The sequence below is a fragment of the Salvelinus alpinus genome, chromosome 25, assembly GCF_045679555.1.
Source record: "Salvelinus alpinus chromosome 25, SLU_Salpinus.1, whole genome shotgun sequence".
NCBI lineage: Eukaryota > Metazoa > Chordata > Actinopteri > Salmoniformes > Salmonidae > Salvelinus > Salvelinus alpinus.
In genome coordinates this window covers 6,011,147-6,028,757 of record NC_092110.1, presented here as the reverse complement: position 1 = coordinate 6,028,757, position 17,611 = coordinate 6,011,147, and the positions used below count along the sequence as shown (strand labels likewise).

Genomic DNA, 17,611 nt, shown 5'->3' with positions numbered 1-17,611 from the left:
TGTCTGGGGTCTACAAGTACAAAAAGCTTCTATTTGTACATTTCATGTTGTGCTGTAGTGAAGGTCTTTACAGCTGAATTCTGAAATTATTCCACTGGGGTGGATAGTAAGCTGGAAGAGAGGCTGAGATGGGAAGGGCAGAGGAATAGAAGGGCTCAATCCCAGTACCCCCCCCCCCCTCTCCCATCTCAGCCTCTCTTCCAGCTTACTATCCATCTCAGTGGAATAATTTCAGCATTCAGCTGTGTAGACCTTCACTACAGCACAACATGAAATGTGTTCCTCCCCCTCCGTTTTGCGCGACCCCGCGAGCCCCATGGAGGCGTAGTGGTATCCCAAATGAACTTTGAGCGAGGCGTAATGCCTTGTCATCCCTCTAGCTGGCCCTCCAAACTAAGCAAATCGAGATGCAGACTTTCTATCGAGTGTTTCCCAAAAACTCTTAAGATGCTCTGCGAACCCAACCCTGGAGAGTTGCTTCAATTAATACATGCTGAAAAAAATACTAGGATGGAAGAAAACGGGAGGAGACAGGTTAAAGAAGGAGTTTTAAGCCTTGGGACAATTGAGACATGGATTGTGTATGTGTGCCATTCAGAAGGTGAATGGGCAAGACAAAATATTGAACGGGATATGGTAGTAGGTTCTAGGCGCACTGTTTTGAGTGTGTCAAGAACTACAACGCTGCTGGGTTTTTCATGCTCAACAGTTTCCCGTGTGTATCAAGAATGGTCCACCACCCAAAGGACATCCAGCCAACTTGGGCCAGCATCCCCGTGGAGTGCTTCCAGCACCTTGTAGAGTCCATGCCCTGACGAATTGAGGCTGTTCTGAGGATAAAAGGGGGTGCAACTCAATATTAGGAAGGTGTTCCTAATGTTTGTACACTAAGTGTATGTTAGTTAATGTATAGACAAATGATTATGCATATTTTTGGGTCTTAAAATACATTCAAGAACATCGCAATTTAACAAGCTATCTGACTAGCTAAAGTTAATTTGCCAGCTAGCTATACATTTATTTTGCTATATGGGTGTTTGACATTTATATGAACTGTAATTCGTGTTGTTAAATGTTTTAATGACCAGAAAAGCAGGCTGTCATCTTGTGAAAACCAGTGGATATAAAGAGTCTAGCTAAAGCATTTAACATTACTGCAAATTGAATAAACAATTTACACCGAACAAAAATATAAACACAACATGTAAAGTGTTGGTCCTGAGCTGAAATAAAATATCCTAAAAATGTTCCATACACACAAAATGTATTTCAAATTTTGTGTACAAATTTGGTTACATCCCTGTTAGTGAGCATTTCTCATTTGCAAAAATAATCCATCCACCTGTCTCAAGTTTTGAGGGAGCGTGCAATTGGCATGCTGACTGCATTAATGTCCACCAGAGCTGTTTCCTGGAAATGTAATCTTACTATCTCTACCATAAGCCACCTCCAGCATCATTTTAGATAATTTGGCAGTACGTCCAACCGGCCTCACAACCGTAGACCACGTGTAACCATGCCAGCCCAGGACCTCCACATCCCGCTTCTTCACCTACGGGATCATCTGAGACCAGTCACCCGGACAGCTGATGAAACTGTGGGTTTGCAGAACCGAATAATATCTGCAGAAACTGTCTCAGGGAAGCTCATCTGCATGCTCGTCGTCCTCACCAGGGTCTTGACCTGACTGCAGTTCGGCATCGTAACTGACTTCAGTGGGCAAATGCTCACCTTCGATGAACACTGGCACGCTGGAGAAGTGTGCTCTTCAAGGATGAATCCCGGTTTCAACTGTACCGGGTAGATGTCAGACAGCGTGTATGGTGTCGTGTGGGCGAGAGGTTTGCTGATGTCAAAGTTGTGAACATAGCGCCCCATGGTGGCGGTGGGGTTATTGTATGGGCAGGCATAAGCTACAGACAATGAACACAATTGCATTTTATCGATGGCAATTTGAATGCACATAGATACCATGACGAGATCCTGAAGCCCATTGTCGTGCCATTCATCCGCCGTCATCAACTCATGTTTCAGCATGATAATGCACGGCCCCATGTTGCAAGGATCTGTACACAATTCCTGGAAGCTGAAAATATCCCAGTTCTTCCATGGCCTACATACACACCAGACATGTCACCCATTGAGCATGTTTGGGATGCTCTGGATCAACGTGTACGACAGCGTGTTCCAATTCCCGCCAATATCCAGCAACTTTGCACAGCCATTGAAGACGAGTGGGAAAACATTGCACAGGCCACAATCAACAGCCTGATCAACTCTATGCGAAGGAGAGCGTGTCGCACTGCATGAGGCAAATGGTGGTCACACCAGATACTGCTGGTTTTCTGATCCATACCCCTACTTTTTTTTAAGCTATCCGTGACCAACAGATGCATATCTGTATTCCCAGTCATGTGAAATCCATAGATTGGGGCCTAATTCTTTCATTTCAATTGACTGATTTCCTTTTATGAACTGTAACTCAGTAAAATCTTTGAAAGTGTTGCATGTTGCGTTTATATTTTTGTTCAGTGTGGTAAGCTTGCCTTGCAGTTCATTTCAAAAAATGATATGTCCGACTTATTATTCTAGTAACGTTAACGTTAGAGGTTGAAGATATATGTACCGTAGATTGCTAACATTTTTCTTGCTTATTGTATAGTGTAGGATAAAAATACCTGTACGCCTATGGACCCTAAAACGGTTGGTATAAAGTTCAGAACAGTGGTTTAAATGTTTTATTGCTTCCACTGGTTAAGGGGAGGGGGGAGGTGCACAGAGAACGAGGACACGCACTTCTCTAACACAGAGAAGAAGAGAAGGGAAAACAACAGCGGTGTAAAAATAAGAACCGTACTGATGCTGGGAGAAAAGTGTCTCTTGCTGCAACCCAGCGATGGGAATAAGACAGAACACAACAGAGCCCTGAGGGTGCAGAGTATCTGGGTGCAAAACACACACACACACACACACACACACACACACACACACACACACACACACACACACACACACACACACACACACACACACAAAAGAAAAAACAAAATAACAAAAAGTAATTCCACACGAAGCTGCAGTGGCCTAGTTCCTTTCTTTGTTATCAGCCCACTATGGTGTACGCCACAATGTACACACTGGGCCAGTAGATAGGGACTGGGAGCCACTGTCTGCATCCCAAATGGCACCCTATTGCCTACATACCGCACTATAGCTGACCAGCACCTGCAGTTACAGTGGCTGTGGATGAATGGAAACTGTAAAGGATATAGGCAGAGATGCGGCTCTGTGCCTCTGTGTTAACGGCTGGTGTATATGCTCCATTGTAGGGCCATTCAGACACACAATGGATGTGTGGGATATGTCGGTTGAGTGGGACAAAGAAACGTAACCTCTAGAGCACATATGTCAGAGTCAAGGCCCGCGGGCCACATCCGGCCCGCGAGAAGGTTTTTTACGGCCCCTGGGATGATCTTGATTTATTATTAGAACCGGCCCGCAGACCGCAGCAAGCCGGCAGCCCGCAGATCTTTTACACGCACCAATACTACATTTCCCACAATGCAACGGTGACGCACCGAGCAGTAGGCTGCTTCATTTCAATATTTATTGGCACAGCAGTCGTCAGCATCACAGTAAAATTAACTTTCAGATACCCATCAAAAATGGCAAAACGGAAGGTGGACACTGAGAACCGGGGGTTTCAAACAAGGTGGGAGTCGGAGTATATGTTCACGGAGGTAGCTGGAAAACCTGTGTGTCTTCTGTGTGGAGAAAGTGTGGCGGTACTGAAAGAGTATAATCTGAGACGACATTATGAAACGAAACACGCGGACAAAAACAAGAATATGGACATGGAACAAAGGCTACAAAAGGCAGAGGAATTAAAACGAGGCCTCAAATCTCGACAGGCTCTGTTCAAAAAAGCCAAATCACAAGGCCAGGCTGCTGTCAAGGCCAGTTTTATTTTGGCAGAAGAGATCGCTAAATCAGCCCGGCCATTTACGGAGGGGGATTTCATCAAAAACTGCATGATTAAAGTTTGTGACGAAGTTTGCCCAGAAAAAAGGCAACTCTTTTTAAATGTGAGTCTGAGCAGAAACACCATTGCCGAGAGAGTAGACCAGTTGTCCATCAATCTAAAAGAGCAGCTTGTGAAAAAGGGAAAAGATTTCATTGCATATTCCTTGGCTGTGGATGAGAGCACCGACATTTCTGACATTGCCCAGTTGTCAATTTTCATCCGCGGAGTGGACTCCAGCCTAAGCGTGACAGAGGAGTTTTTGGCTTTACGTCCTATGCATGGCACAACTACGGGGCATGATTTGTATGAAGAGGTGTCAAGATGTGTAAATGAGATGGAGCTGCCTTGGGAAAAACTCGTGGGTTTGACAACCGACGGAGCACCTGCGATGTGTGGACACAGGAGCGGACTGGTGGCGAAGATACGGGAAAAGATGCAAGAGGAAAACGCGACAGGTGAGCTGACAGCTTATCATTGTATCATACACCAGGAAGCGTTGTGCGGTAAAGCCTTGAAAATGGAGCATGTAATGAGCATCATCACGCGCACAGTTAACTTTATCAGAGCCAAAGGTTTGAATCACCGCCAGTTCAAGGCATTTCTGACGGAGTTAGAAACGGAGCATGGTGATTTGCCTTATCACACAGAGGTGCGATGGCTAAGCCAGGGAAAGGTGCTTCAAAGATGTTTCGAGCTTCGTGAGGAGATTTGTCTGTTCTTGGACAGCAAAGGGAAAGACACAACACAACTCCGAGACGAAATGTTTCTGTGTGAAATGGCTTTTCTGTGTGACATTACGAGTCATCTGAATGCAATGAACTTGCAGCTGCAGGGTCGGGATCATGTCATCTCTGATATGTACAGTACAGTGAAGGCATTTAAAACCAAACTGACTCTGTGGGAGACGCAGATGCGGAAAGAAAATTTGAGCCACTTTCCCAGCTGCCAGACCATGAAAGAGAAGCTCTCTACCAGTGCGTTCCCGAGCGCACAGTTGGCTGATAAAATAGGTATGCTTGCCGCTGACTTTCGACGCCGATTTGCTGACTTTGAAGCACAAAAAAGCAGGTTGGAACTGCTCGGTAACCCATTTGCTGTTGACGTGGAAAGCTCACCACCAAACCTCCAAATGGAGTTGATTGACCTCCAATGCAATGATGCACTGAGGGCAAAATATGCGGCAGTGGGTGCTGCGGAGTTCGCCCGTTTCCTCCCCGACACAATGCCCCAGCTGCGCATCCAGGCTGCTCAAACGTTGTCTATGTTTGGCAGCACATACCTGTGTGAACAACTGTTTTCTTTGATGAACCTGAACAAAACATCACACAGAAGTCGACTTACTGCTGAACACCTCCACTCAATTCTGAGGATTTCCTCAGCTCAGAGCCTTACCCCGAACATTGATGAACTTGTGGAAAAGATGGGACACCACCAAGTATCACCCTCAACCTCAAACAAGTGAACATTACTGTGCAATCATATATTTAGAGTTTTTACTCAGTTCAAGTTTAAAAGTTAAAGTTTAATATTTGTTTTCACTGCATGTTACTTCTCCTTAAACAAAGTGTTGTTTTTGATTAATAGATTTTTGCACTTTATTTTATTGTATTTCAATCCAATTATATTTTAAAAATATTTCAGTTGAGTGGATGATAGAAAATTGCTATTATTGTTTTTTTCTTTGAAGTAAATTTAGCCCACTTTTGCTAAAATAGAAAATATAGGCTACTGATGGTGCCTTGAATACCGGTTTCTTTCATTTAATGTTCATGTTATGGGGATTTTTATATAAAGGAAATTTGTCTTTTGTGTCTGTTGAAAATTAAAGATTACTGACAGAGCCATAAGAAAATATTGCTTTATTTATCTGATCATATTGGAATATATTTGTTAGGTTTTCAGTAGGTTCAATTAGGTTCACTAGACTATATGCGTCATTTAAAAATTTTTCAATGAACATTCGAACAGTCCGGCCCTCGGCTTGTAGCTAAATTTTTTATTTGGCCCTCCGTCCATTTGACTTTGACACCCCTGCTCTAGAGTGTCAGCTCGTGGGAGAGGAAGTGAGAGAGAGGAGTGTTGAGCTGTGTGTGTGAGAATCGACTGTGTGACGTACAGTAACATTGCATCACTGCCATCAACACCACTCGAGAAGTATATCGGTTGGATCTGTGTGTGTGTGTGTGTGTGTGTGTGTGTGTGTGTGTGTATGTCTAAATGTAGCCACCAATCAGAATAAGCCTGTGTGTTTCAGTTGGTGTTTAAATGAGTCTGTTAAAGTACATTAAAGCAAGTCAGAATATCTGTATTGTGTGTGTGTAGATGTGTAAATGTGCGTAGGTCTGAGTGGGAGCGAGTGAGTGTGTATGTTTGAGCTTGTGTGTGTGCGTGTCTGAGTGAGAGTTTGCCTACATCAACTAATGCTTAGAAGACAGTTTTATGTCTGTATTAGCGGGGGTGAACCCAGTCCCATTCCCTTCAGCTTAAAACACGCAGAAATCACAGTTGAACGCTTTCATCACGGTCAGTTCTATTCCTTTACAGAACAGAACCAGGCCAGTGAAATAAAGGACCAGGTCTTAAATAGAACACATTCAGGTGACACTAATGTACCTTTAATGTCTATTATAAAACGGGTTGTTTGGATTCTGGATGCTTATTGGACGAGCAGCGTTCCAAGCCGTGCTGTATTGGCCTACACAGGCACACCTAAGCCTGCTAACAGGTCCATCTGAATTATCACTTCGCCTCCACAGGAATATCATGTTCACGTTGCTGTATTTCCCCTTGTTTCTAGCCTAGCATTCAGTTTGGTACAGTGGCGGTTAATATAAGGCTAGCTGTTTGCCTGTCCGACCTCGGAAACGATGTGTCAAATTTGAAATGCGATCTCCCCTGTACCATAGAGCGCGAACAGTGTCCAGAAAAGAGTGGTAACCAGTTTCTCTTGAACATCATGTAAGCTGCGACTCGTTTCACTGAGGAAAATAACCAGAGGAAGTTACTACGGATATTGCAGGAGTTTCCCCTTTGAAATCAGACACGTCCGTGGTAAGGACAACTTGGTTGCTGATTGTCTTTCAAGGGTGGGCAGTCTATAAGTTTTGTGTTTTGCGTTTAGCCAGTGTGTTGTCCTGCCTCACAATTTGTTTTTAGTCACGTTTTGCTGTTTTGGAGATGAGTATTATTTTGGTTGCGCTCGTTCCAGGGGGATGGGAGTATTAAAAACATACTTTATTTTACCCGTTTCTGAAAACTTCAGAGTTTAAGGCAACTATATATATGAAAAATATATATGAAAAAAGTGTTTGTTTTGTCTTATATTTAATTGTTGACAGCCAGTTGACGCCATGTTTATATTGGAGAAGGCGACGCATAAGTAGTGATGCATTTAAGTGAAATTAAAGTTGTTTTCTGTTGGTGGTGAGCAAACTTGTCCAACAAAAATATAGGATATATTTGTTGTCTTAAGGGGGAAGGTGTTACAGGTTTTGGTTATTCCATTTATGATTTGAGGTTGGAATTTTTCACACGTATCGCACGATTGGTGTCACCTCGTTAGACAGTATGTGTTACACCTGTGCTGGCTTGTCCATCTCGTTAGTTGGAAGGTGTTTCACCTGTGCTGGCTCAGGTGATATTTAAGAGCGGCTGGACCAGTACTAAAGTTATCTTGAGAGATATGGAGGGTTAACACGCTCCCTATTTTGAGTTCTAGAAAACAATCCTTTACCTGATCTTCCCTGATTTTGTTGTGCGCCACTTTTTTGGTTTGACTCCTGTCTTTAAGTTTGGTGTGGGTTTTTCTTTTGTTTGGCTCTTCTTGATCCAAATGTAGTGGGCGCTCATGGTGGGTGTCTTTTAGGTTCCAGTTGTTGTTGCTAGGCAACTTTCAGTGGACACCCCCAAGAGTGTCTTTCAGAAACCTTCCTAAAACCACACCTGTTTCATTTTGGTTGTTGTCAGTGACTCTTTGTAAGTTCCCCACTCTGTTCGAGGGACATTATTTGGTTTTCTTGCTGGGGAACGTAAAAGACATAACTAGGCTCGCTGTAGTTTAGCTAGCATAGCAACAATTGTTGTTTGCTTCGCGTCGAGGCGAACAACGCCACTTACCTGCGACTGTATTCAGCACATGGCACGGTCTCTTGTGCTTTATTGTTCAAATACACACACTTTATTGTCACAATAGCTATAAGGAATATGGTTGATAACTAGTCTGGCTTTAAATCTGTGCCTTGGCATGAAATAGAAAATACACTCCCAACCCTATTCAGATGATGCATGGACAAAACGTGCCTGAGAAATGAAGTAAATTCTGCAACTTTGACATCCTGCCAGTCCCAGCAGTGATTTACATCATGCGTGTCTGACTATATCACTGTTAGGATTATATCAGAGCCATTTCCCCAGGCTACTGTTATACACTGCAGAGGGATTGTATTGTAAATGCTTCTGTGCCTTCCTAAACCAGATGGTGAACTTCAGGGAGCTACATGGATAACGTCTGCTGGCTGCTGCAGAGCAAGAAGCAGTGTCGACACCTCTGTCTAATCAGCTGCAGGAGATCCTCTTGGCCAGCCTCCGCTTTGGCCTCCATCTCTTTATCTTTCTCCTCTCCATTCCTCACCTCATCCCTCCATCGCCACGCACACAACAGAAATGTCTCCTCCTCTCTCTCGCCATCTCTGACCGCTCTCTCCATCTCTCGTTCTCGTCTGTCTCTCCTCCATTTACTCCCTCCCTCCCTCCAATCGCTACCAACACAAAAGCAGTCTGACAGGCTGGCAGACAGCTACTCTGGAGCGAGATAGCACCATAGTGACCAGCCAGGACCCTTTTATTTCGTAGTCAAACTTGGTTACAGGATTCTTGGTAGAAAACATCACCTGTCTCGCTACTCTGGAAAAATGTTTTGTTGAGTTAGTTTGATTGAACAGGGTCAAGTTAGGGCACAAAAACAACTACACCTCAGCTCCAACAGCTGAAAATAGGCCTACAGCAACATCCACAGACCATACCAACCAGGCAGACACACAGACTACACACACACAGTAACAAAATCAACTCCCCTCCATCCTCGGCCACTGCCTGACTAACACACATGCTGGTGTAGTAAACATACGCACATACTGAGGCTTGGTCACACGCTGGTAAACACACACACCACTGTATTGGTTATCAGGTCCCTACGTCTCATCCTCTGTCTCTTCCTGGTTCTGTCATCCTCTCTCCAGAGGTCCTACTGTCAACAATACTTAGTTTATAGATGGGGGGGATGTACTACCCCTCTATAAGCTCCCTCCCTCTCTCCATCCCTCTGTCCCTTCATCCCTCACTCCCACTCATCCATCACCCTGTCAATCAACCAGCGAAGGGTCACACACACACACACACACACACACACACACACACACACACACACACACACACACACACACACACACACACACACACACACACACACACACACACACACACACACACACACACACACGTCTGCTGGACCCATCTGCTGAGCTCATCATAAGTGTGTGTCCACAGGGAGCTTGTCAGAATGACTGACAGCCCAGCTAAAGTAGATGGGGTGAAACTGCTCAGGGTGCTAGCCCGTTTTAAATTGACCATTGAGTCAATATATAATAAAGATGAACCCTTAGAAGAGACCAATCCAACGCCCACTATGAAAAAATAACACGCACGCACGCACACACATCCTTGTGGGTACCAAACAATTGATTCCCATTCTTAATCTGATTTCTCGTAACCCCCAACCCTAACCCTTAACCTAACCCTTAACATAACCCTATCGCCAAATCCTTAACCTAACCCTAACCCTAACGCCAAACCCGAAACCTAACCCTTAACCTAACCATTAACCCACTTCTTAACTTTTTAGGGATAGGGGGCAGCATTTTCACTTTGGATGAATCGCGTGCCCATAGTGAACTGCCTCCTACTCTGTCCCAGATGCTAATATATGCATATTATTATTACTATTGGATAGAAAACACTCAGAAGTTTCTAAAACTGTTTGAATTATGTCTGTGAGTATAACAGAACTCATATGGCAGGCAAACTTCCAAACAGGAAGTGAGAATTCTGAGAAGGGTCGATGTTATTAAGGCTAGGGAGCACTATTTTCACGTCCGGATGAAAAGTCTGCCTACAGTAAACTGCCTGCTACTCAGGCCCAGAAGCTAGGATATGCATATCATTAGTAGATTTGGATAGAAAACACTCTGAAGTTTCTAAAACTGTTTAAATGATGTCTGTGAATATAACAGAACTTATTTGGCAGGTGAAACCCCGAGGACAAACCATCCAGGATTTTTTTGTTGTTGAGGTCACTCTCTTTTCAATGGGTTTCTATGGGGATCTAGATTTCTATGGCACTTGCTTGCAGTTCCTATCGCCCTCTACTGGATGTCAACAATCTTTAGAAATTGGTTGATGTTTTTTCTTTGAGAAATGAAGAAGTGTGGCTGTTCAGAACAAGGGTTGAGTGAAGTGTACTGTTTGTTAGAGACGCGTGACCTGAAAGCTCGCTCCACTTTGTTTTTATCCGCTATTGAACGCAGTTTATCCCGTCTTAAATTTGATCGATTATTTACGTTAAAAAATACCTAAAGTTGTATTAGGAAAGTTGTTTGAAATGTCTGGATCAAGTTTACAGGTAACTTATTAGATACTTTGTAGTCATGTTGTGCGAGTTGGAACCGATGTTTTTTCAGAATCAAACGCTCCAAATAAATGGACATATTGGGGACATAACGACAGAACTAATCGAACAAAAGGACCATTTGTGATGTTTAATGGATCTATTGGAGTGCCAACAGAAGAAGATCTTCAAAGGTAAGGCATGCATTATATGTTATTTCTGACTTTAGTGTTGTGCCTGGCGGGTTGAACTATGATTTTCATGTGTTTGTTTGATGGGGTGCTGTCCTCAGATAATAGCATGGTTTGCTTTCGCCATAAAGCCTTTTTGAAATCTGACACTGTGGCTTGATTAACAAGAAGTTCATCTTTAAACTGGTGTATAACACTTGTATGATTTATGAATTATTATTATGAGTATTTCTGTTTTTGAAATTTGGCGCGCTGCTATTAACCTAACCCTAATTCCTAACCGCAACCCTTAACCTAACCCTAACTCCTAACCCTTAACCTAAACCTAAACCTAACCCTTAACCTAACTCTAATGATCCTGGACAACACCCTGTCGTTCTCAACTAACATCAAGGCGGTGACCCGTTCCTGTAGGTTCATGCTCTACAACATTCGCAGAGTACGACCCTGCCTCACGCAGGAAGCGGCGCAGGTCCTAATCCAGGCACTTGTCATCTCCCGTCTGGATTACTGCAACTCGCTGTTGGCTGGGCTCCCTGCCTGTGCCATTAAACCCCTACAACTCATCCAGAACGCCGCAGCCCGTCTGGTGTTCAACTTTCCTAAGTTCTCTCACGTCACCCCGCTCCTCCGCTCTCTCCACTGGCTTCCAGTTGAAGCTCGCATCCGCTACAAGACCATGGTGCTTGCCTACGGAGCTGTGAGGGGAACGGCACCTCCGTACCTTCAGGCTCTGATCAGGCCCTACACCCAAACAAGGGCACTGCGTTCATCCACCTCTGGCCTGCTCGCCTCCCTACCTCTGAGGAAGTACAGTTCCCGCTCAGCCCAGTCAAAACTGTTCGCTGCTCTGGCACCCCAATGGTGGAACAAACTCCCTCACGACGCCAGGTCAGCGGAGTCAATCACCACCTTCCGGAGACACCTGAAACCCCACCTCTTTAAGGAATACCTAGGATAGGATAAAGTAATCCTTCTAACCCCCCCCCCCCTTAAAAGAGTTAGATGCACTATTGTAAAGTGGTTGTTCCACTGGATATCATAAGGTGAATGCACCAATTTGTAAGTCGCTCTGGATAAGAGCGTCTGCTAAATGACTTAAATGTAATGTAAATCTCTAACTCCTAACCCTAATCCTAAACCTAACTCCTAACCCCTAACCTAACTCTAACTCCTAACCGTAATCCTTAACCTAACCCTAACTCCTAACCCTAAACTTAATTCTCACCATAACCCTAAACCTAACCCCTATACCAAAAATGGCCCTTTTCCTTGTGGGGACCGGCAAGGATAGTGAAACCACGCACGCACGCACACGCACACACACACTCTGTCCTACTCAGACAGCTCTGTTAGCAGTGCAGCCAGAAGTCTCATTACTGCAGTTCCTCAGAGAGACTCAGCACACTGCTGCAGTCTCAGCCTATGCCCCAAATGGCACCCTATTCCCATTATAGTGCACTACTTTTGACCAGAGCTTTATAGGGCCCTGGTCAAAAGTATTGCACTATGAAGGGAATAAGGTGCCAAATGGGACGCAGATTCAAGACTCGCTGGCTGCTTCTCATTATGCTGTCTGGCCTCCACACATAGCAGAGCAGCCATTACTACAGGGCCTGGACCCTGTACACCACCCCATTACCACAGGGCCTGGACCCTGTACATCACCCCATTACCACAGGGCCTGGACCCTGCACACCACCCCATTACGACAGGGCCTGGACCCTGTACATCACCCCATTACCACAGGGCGTGGACCCTGCACACCACCCCATTACCACAGGGCCTGGATCCTGCACACCACCCCATTACCACAGGGCCTGGACCCTGCACACCACCCCATTACCACAGGGCCTGGACCCTGCACACCACCCCATTACCACAGGGCTTGGACCCTGTACACCACCCCATTACCACAGGGCTTGGACCCTGTACACCACCCCATTACCACAGGGCTTGGACCCTGTACACCACCCCATTACCACAGGGCCTGGACCCTGCAATCCACCCCATTACCACAGGGCCTGGACCCTGTACACCACCACATTACCACAGGGCCTGGACCCTGTACACCACCCCATTACCACAGGGCCTGGACCCTGCACACCACCCCATTACCACAGGGCCTGGACCCTGCACACCACCCCATTACCACAGGGCCTGGACCCTGTACACCACCCCATTACCACAGGGCCTGGACCCTGTACACCACCCCATTACCACAGGGCCTGGACCCTGCACACCACCCCATTACCACAGGGCCTGTACCCTGTACACCACCCCATTACTACAGGGCCTGTACCCTGCACACCACCCCATTACCACAGGGCATGGACCCTGTACACCACCCCATTACCACAGGGATTGGACCCTGCACACCACCCCATTGCCACAGGGCCTGGACCCTGCACACCACCCCATTACCACAGGGCCTGGACCCTGCACACCACCCCATTACCACAGGGCCTGGACCCTGTACACCACCCCATTACCACAGGGCTTGGTCCCTGCACACCACCCCATTACCACAGGGCCTGGACCCTGCACACCACCCCATTACCACAGGGCTTGGACCCTGTACACCACCCCATTACCACAGGGCCTGGATCCTGTACACCACCCCATTACCACAGGGCCTGGACCCTGCACACCACCCCATTACCACAGGGCCTGGACCCTGCACACCACCCCATTAACACTGTAGACACAACCCTGTACACAACCCCATTCACACTGTAGACACAACCCTGCACACCACCCCATTCACACTGTAGACACAATCCTGTACACAACCCCATTAACGCTGTAGACACAACCCTGTACACAACCCCATTAAAACTGTAGACACAACCCTGTACACCACCCCATTAACACTGTAGACACAACCCTGTACACAACCCCATTAACACTGTAGACACAACTCTGTACACCACCATTCAGTAACACTGTAGCAACACTGTAGTAACACTGTAGTAACACTGTAGTAAGACTGCAGTAACACTGTAGCAACACTGTAGTAAGACTGCAGTAACACTGTAGTAACACTGTAGTAAGACTGCAGTAACACTGTAGCAACACTGTAGTAAGACTGCAGTAACACTGTAGCAACACTGTAGTAAGACTGCAGTAACACTGTAGCAACACTGTAGTAAGACTGCAGTAACACTGTAGCAACACTGTAGTAAGACTGCAGTAACACTGTAGCAACACTGTAGTAAGACTGCAGTAACACTGTAGCAACACTGTAGTAAGACTGCAGTAACACTGTAGCAACACTGTAGTAACAATGTAGTACCACTGCGGTAACACTGCAGTAACACTGTAGCAACACTGCAGTAACACTGTAGCAACACTGTAGTAACACTGTATCAACACTGTAGCAACACTGTAGCAACACTGCAGCAACACTGTAGCAACACTGCAGTAACACTGTAGCAACACTGTAGTAACACTGTAGCAACACTGTAGTAACACTGTAGCAACACTGTAGCAACACTGCAGCAACACTGTAGCAACACTGCAGTAACACTGTAGCAACACTGTGGCAACACTGTAGTAACACTGTAGTAACACTGTAGTAACATTGTAGCAACACTGTATCAACACTGTAGTAACACTGTAGTAACACTGCAGTAACATTGTGGCAACACTGTAGTAACACTGCAGTAACACTGTAGCACCACTGCAGTAACACTGTAGTAACACTGTAGCAACACTGTAGCAACACTGTATCAACACTGTATCAACACTGTAGTAACACTGCAGTAACACTGTAGTAACACTGTAGTAATACTATAGTAACACTGTATCAACACTGTGGCAACACTGTATCAACACTGTAGTAACACTGTATTAACACTGTATCAACACTGTAGTAACACTGCAGTAACACTGTAGTAACACTGTAGTAATACTATAGTAACACTGTATCAACACTGTGGCAACACTGTATCAACACTGTAGTAACACTGTGGCAACACTGTATCAACACTGTAGTAACACTGTAGTAACACTGCAGTAACAATGTAGTAACAATGTAGTAACACTGTAGCAACAATGTAGTAACACTGTAGTACCAATGTAGTAACAATGTAGTAACAGTGTAGTAACAATGTAGTAACACTGCAGTAACACTGTAGCAACAATGTAGTAACACTGTAGTAACAATGTAGTAACAATGTCGTAACACTGCAGTAACACTGTAGTAACACTGCAGTGACACTGCAGTGACAGTAACACTGCAGTAACAATGTAGTAACACTAACACTGTAGCAACAATGTAGTAACACTGTAGTAACAATGTAGTAACAATGTCGTAACACTGCAGTAACACTGTAGTAACACTGCAGTGACACTGCAGTGACAGTAACACTGCAGTAACAATGTAGTAACACTAACACTGTAGCAACAATGTAGTAACACTGTAGTAACAATGTAGTAACACTGCAGTGACACTGCAGTGACACTGCAGTAACAGTAACGCTGCAGTAACACTGTAGTAACACTGTAGTGACACTGCAGTGCGGTAATGCTAACAATGTGAGCTGAGGCCTACTCATGGCCATTGGCCAGTGCTGACCACTACATACTGCAGGGGTCAGTGATGTCTGACTCTGAAGCCCCACTACTACTACTGGCTCTGGGTAGGAGCTGCTCCTCAGGTCTAGGATCAGTTTACATACCCCAATTCTAACCTCTACCAAAGGGGACACACACACGGAACTGACCTGAGATCAGTTAGCTTAGATACGCTCTCGCTCTCCTTCAATAGAGCAGGCTAAGTACAATGGAGTGTGAGAGAGAAAAAGAGAGGGAGGCTGTGTGTGTAATGTGCGCATGCCTGTGTGTGTGTGTGTGTGTGTGTGTGTGTGTGTGTGTGTGTGAGCGTACAGCCCGCTGTAGGAACAACTTCTGCACATCTTTCCTTTGAACAACCGTTTGAAACGTTAAATTAGGACAGACCCTATCACTTCACAGCTCTGACTGTTGCTTCGGGCTTGAATCAAATCGGCATGCCAGTGTGTTGAGTGGCGGAATACGGCATGTGACAAGCGCAATAACAGAACAGCTTTTCTCACGGCCTTTAGACACAGCCCATCAGCCCAGGTTGGCACCCTGTCCATCACGTATCACACCATGCCATCTTACACTACACCATAGCTACCATGACAGGCACTGACATCACACGGATTTAGTTCCGGGTTTGTAAACAGCGGCAAGGAAAGGAAATACTCTGACGTGAGACGACTCCGACCCACGTCTCCTCAGAACACCACAGAAATCGACCACTGATCAGACCACCACCAACAGCTTGTGAGCGAGGAAACATACCGCGGTCCTCCGACGTAATAAGACGACTTCATCTAACCTGGAAGTGAACTTCAGTGATGTAAAGTGTATTTTTTTTATTTACCCAGGTTAGCCTCATTGAGATCAAATCTATTTTTTCAAGAAAGACAGGGACCAACCGAGAGAGTAGCAAATATCAGACATACTGTAACAACTTACAGACAAACCATAAAATACATTTTTTGTTGTTGTTGACAAAGACACACATACATTTCAATGACAGAGACATACAAACATGTAAACTTAGACTACAGAATCTAACCAAGAACGGTAATGTAAAGATCACAGACGACGATCAACACGTGGATGAATGGGTCAGTGAAGTAATGATGCGTAACGATACAGAGGAAATACTCTTGACACCCTGACGACTACGTTATCTTAAATCCAGTAATGTAAGAATACAGATTACCAACGCTGCCTGGGATTATTGGGTCACTTAATATGCGGTGAAGTAATGGCGCACAACATCTCATAGTAGAAACAGAAGGAGAGGCGAGAGAGTGAGAGAGAGAACGGGAAAGAGACACGAGAGTGAAAAAGAGAAAGCGACGAGCAGAGACAAAGATAAGGAGGAAGAGAGAGAAACGGAGCGAGAGTGAGAGAGGCGGAAACGGGAAAGAGAGGCCAAACTCCGTCAGCGTGTCACGCGTCTCACCTGAGCGTCTCAGCCATGCGTCTCAGGTCCTCGTTCTGCTGTTTCAGTCTCTCCAGCTTGGCCAGGATCTTGGACAGCTCTCTGCTGGATCTCTCCGGGTGCTCGCTGTCCTTCACAAGGTGACCTCCGATGTAAAACAGCAGTGTGCCCCACGCCAGGAGCACAAGCATGATCCAGCGCCACGAACCTGCCCATGGGCGCATCTTTCACCCCTCTTGGGCCTCTGGGGCTGGGGTGGAGGGGTGAGGGATGAGGGGGGGGTGAGCAGCACTCCCGTCACAATAGGCCTTGAGGCATGGTGAGAATGCCGGAGGGCGTAGGGATGGGGGGGGGGGGGGGGGGGTGAGATGTAGGGTTAGTTAATGCATGGCTATGGTTCCTCCAGGGAGTTAGGGTGTCCGAGTCCTCTCTGGTCTAGGCTGGACTGGGCGTGGGCTGGTCCTGGCTCTGGTAGTCTGGTCAGCTCACTGATGTCGCCCTCTGTGTCTCTGTAGTCCTGACTGACTGGCAGACGGCTCGGTCTCGCTGGGCCTCTACGGAGTGGCCTTGTGGAATACTTCCCTCTGTTCAAAGAGCAAACAAAGTAGGGTTGGTCACTGACAAAAATCGGAGAGAAACCGCAGCCCTTATCTTCCTCCTCCACCCGTCCTCTCTTCCTCTGTGACAAACCAGAGTCAGGAGCCCCTCGCTATACGAATCCCCAACACAGCGGTAAACAAAACGCCACA

General features: G+C 45.9%; 1 protein-coding gene across 2 annotated transcripts in view; it reads right to left on the bottom strand.

Moving 5' to 3' along the window:
• The window catches only part of LOC139553272 (alpha-(1,6)-fucosyltransferase), a 118,313-nt gene that overhangs the window by 19,952 nt on the left and 80,750 nt on the right, over nucleotides 1-17,611 (bottom strand). Inside the window, exon 3 of one of the 2 annotated variants that reach the window (XM_071365417.1) lies at nucleotides 16,884-17,446. The exons of the other annotated variant lie outside the window; for it this stretch is intronic. Within the exon in view, the coding sequence (XP_071221518.1) occupies nucleotides 16,884-17,086 (203 nt within the window). The 5' untranslated portion in view covers nucleotides 17,087-17,446. The remainder of the gene's footprint in view (nucleotides 1-16,883; nucleotides 17,447-17,611) is intronic. 2 annotated transcript variants of the gene reach the window in all.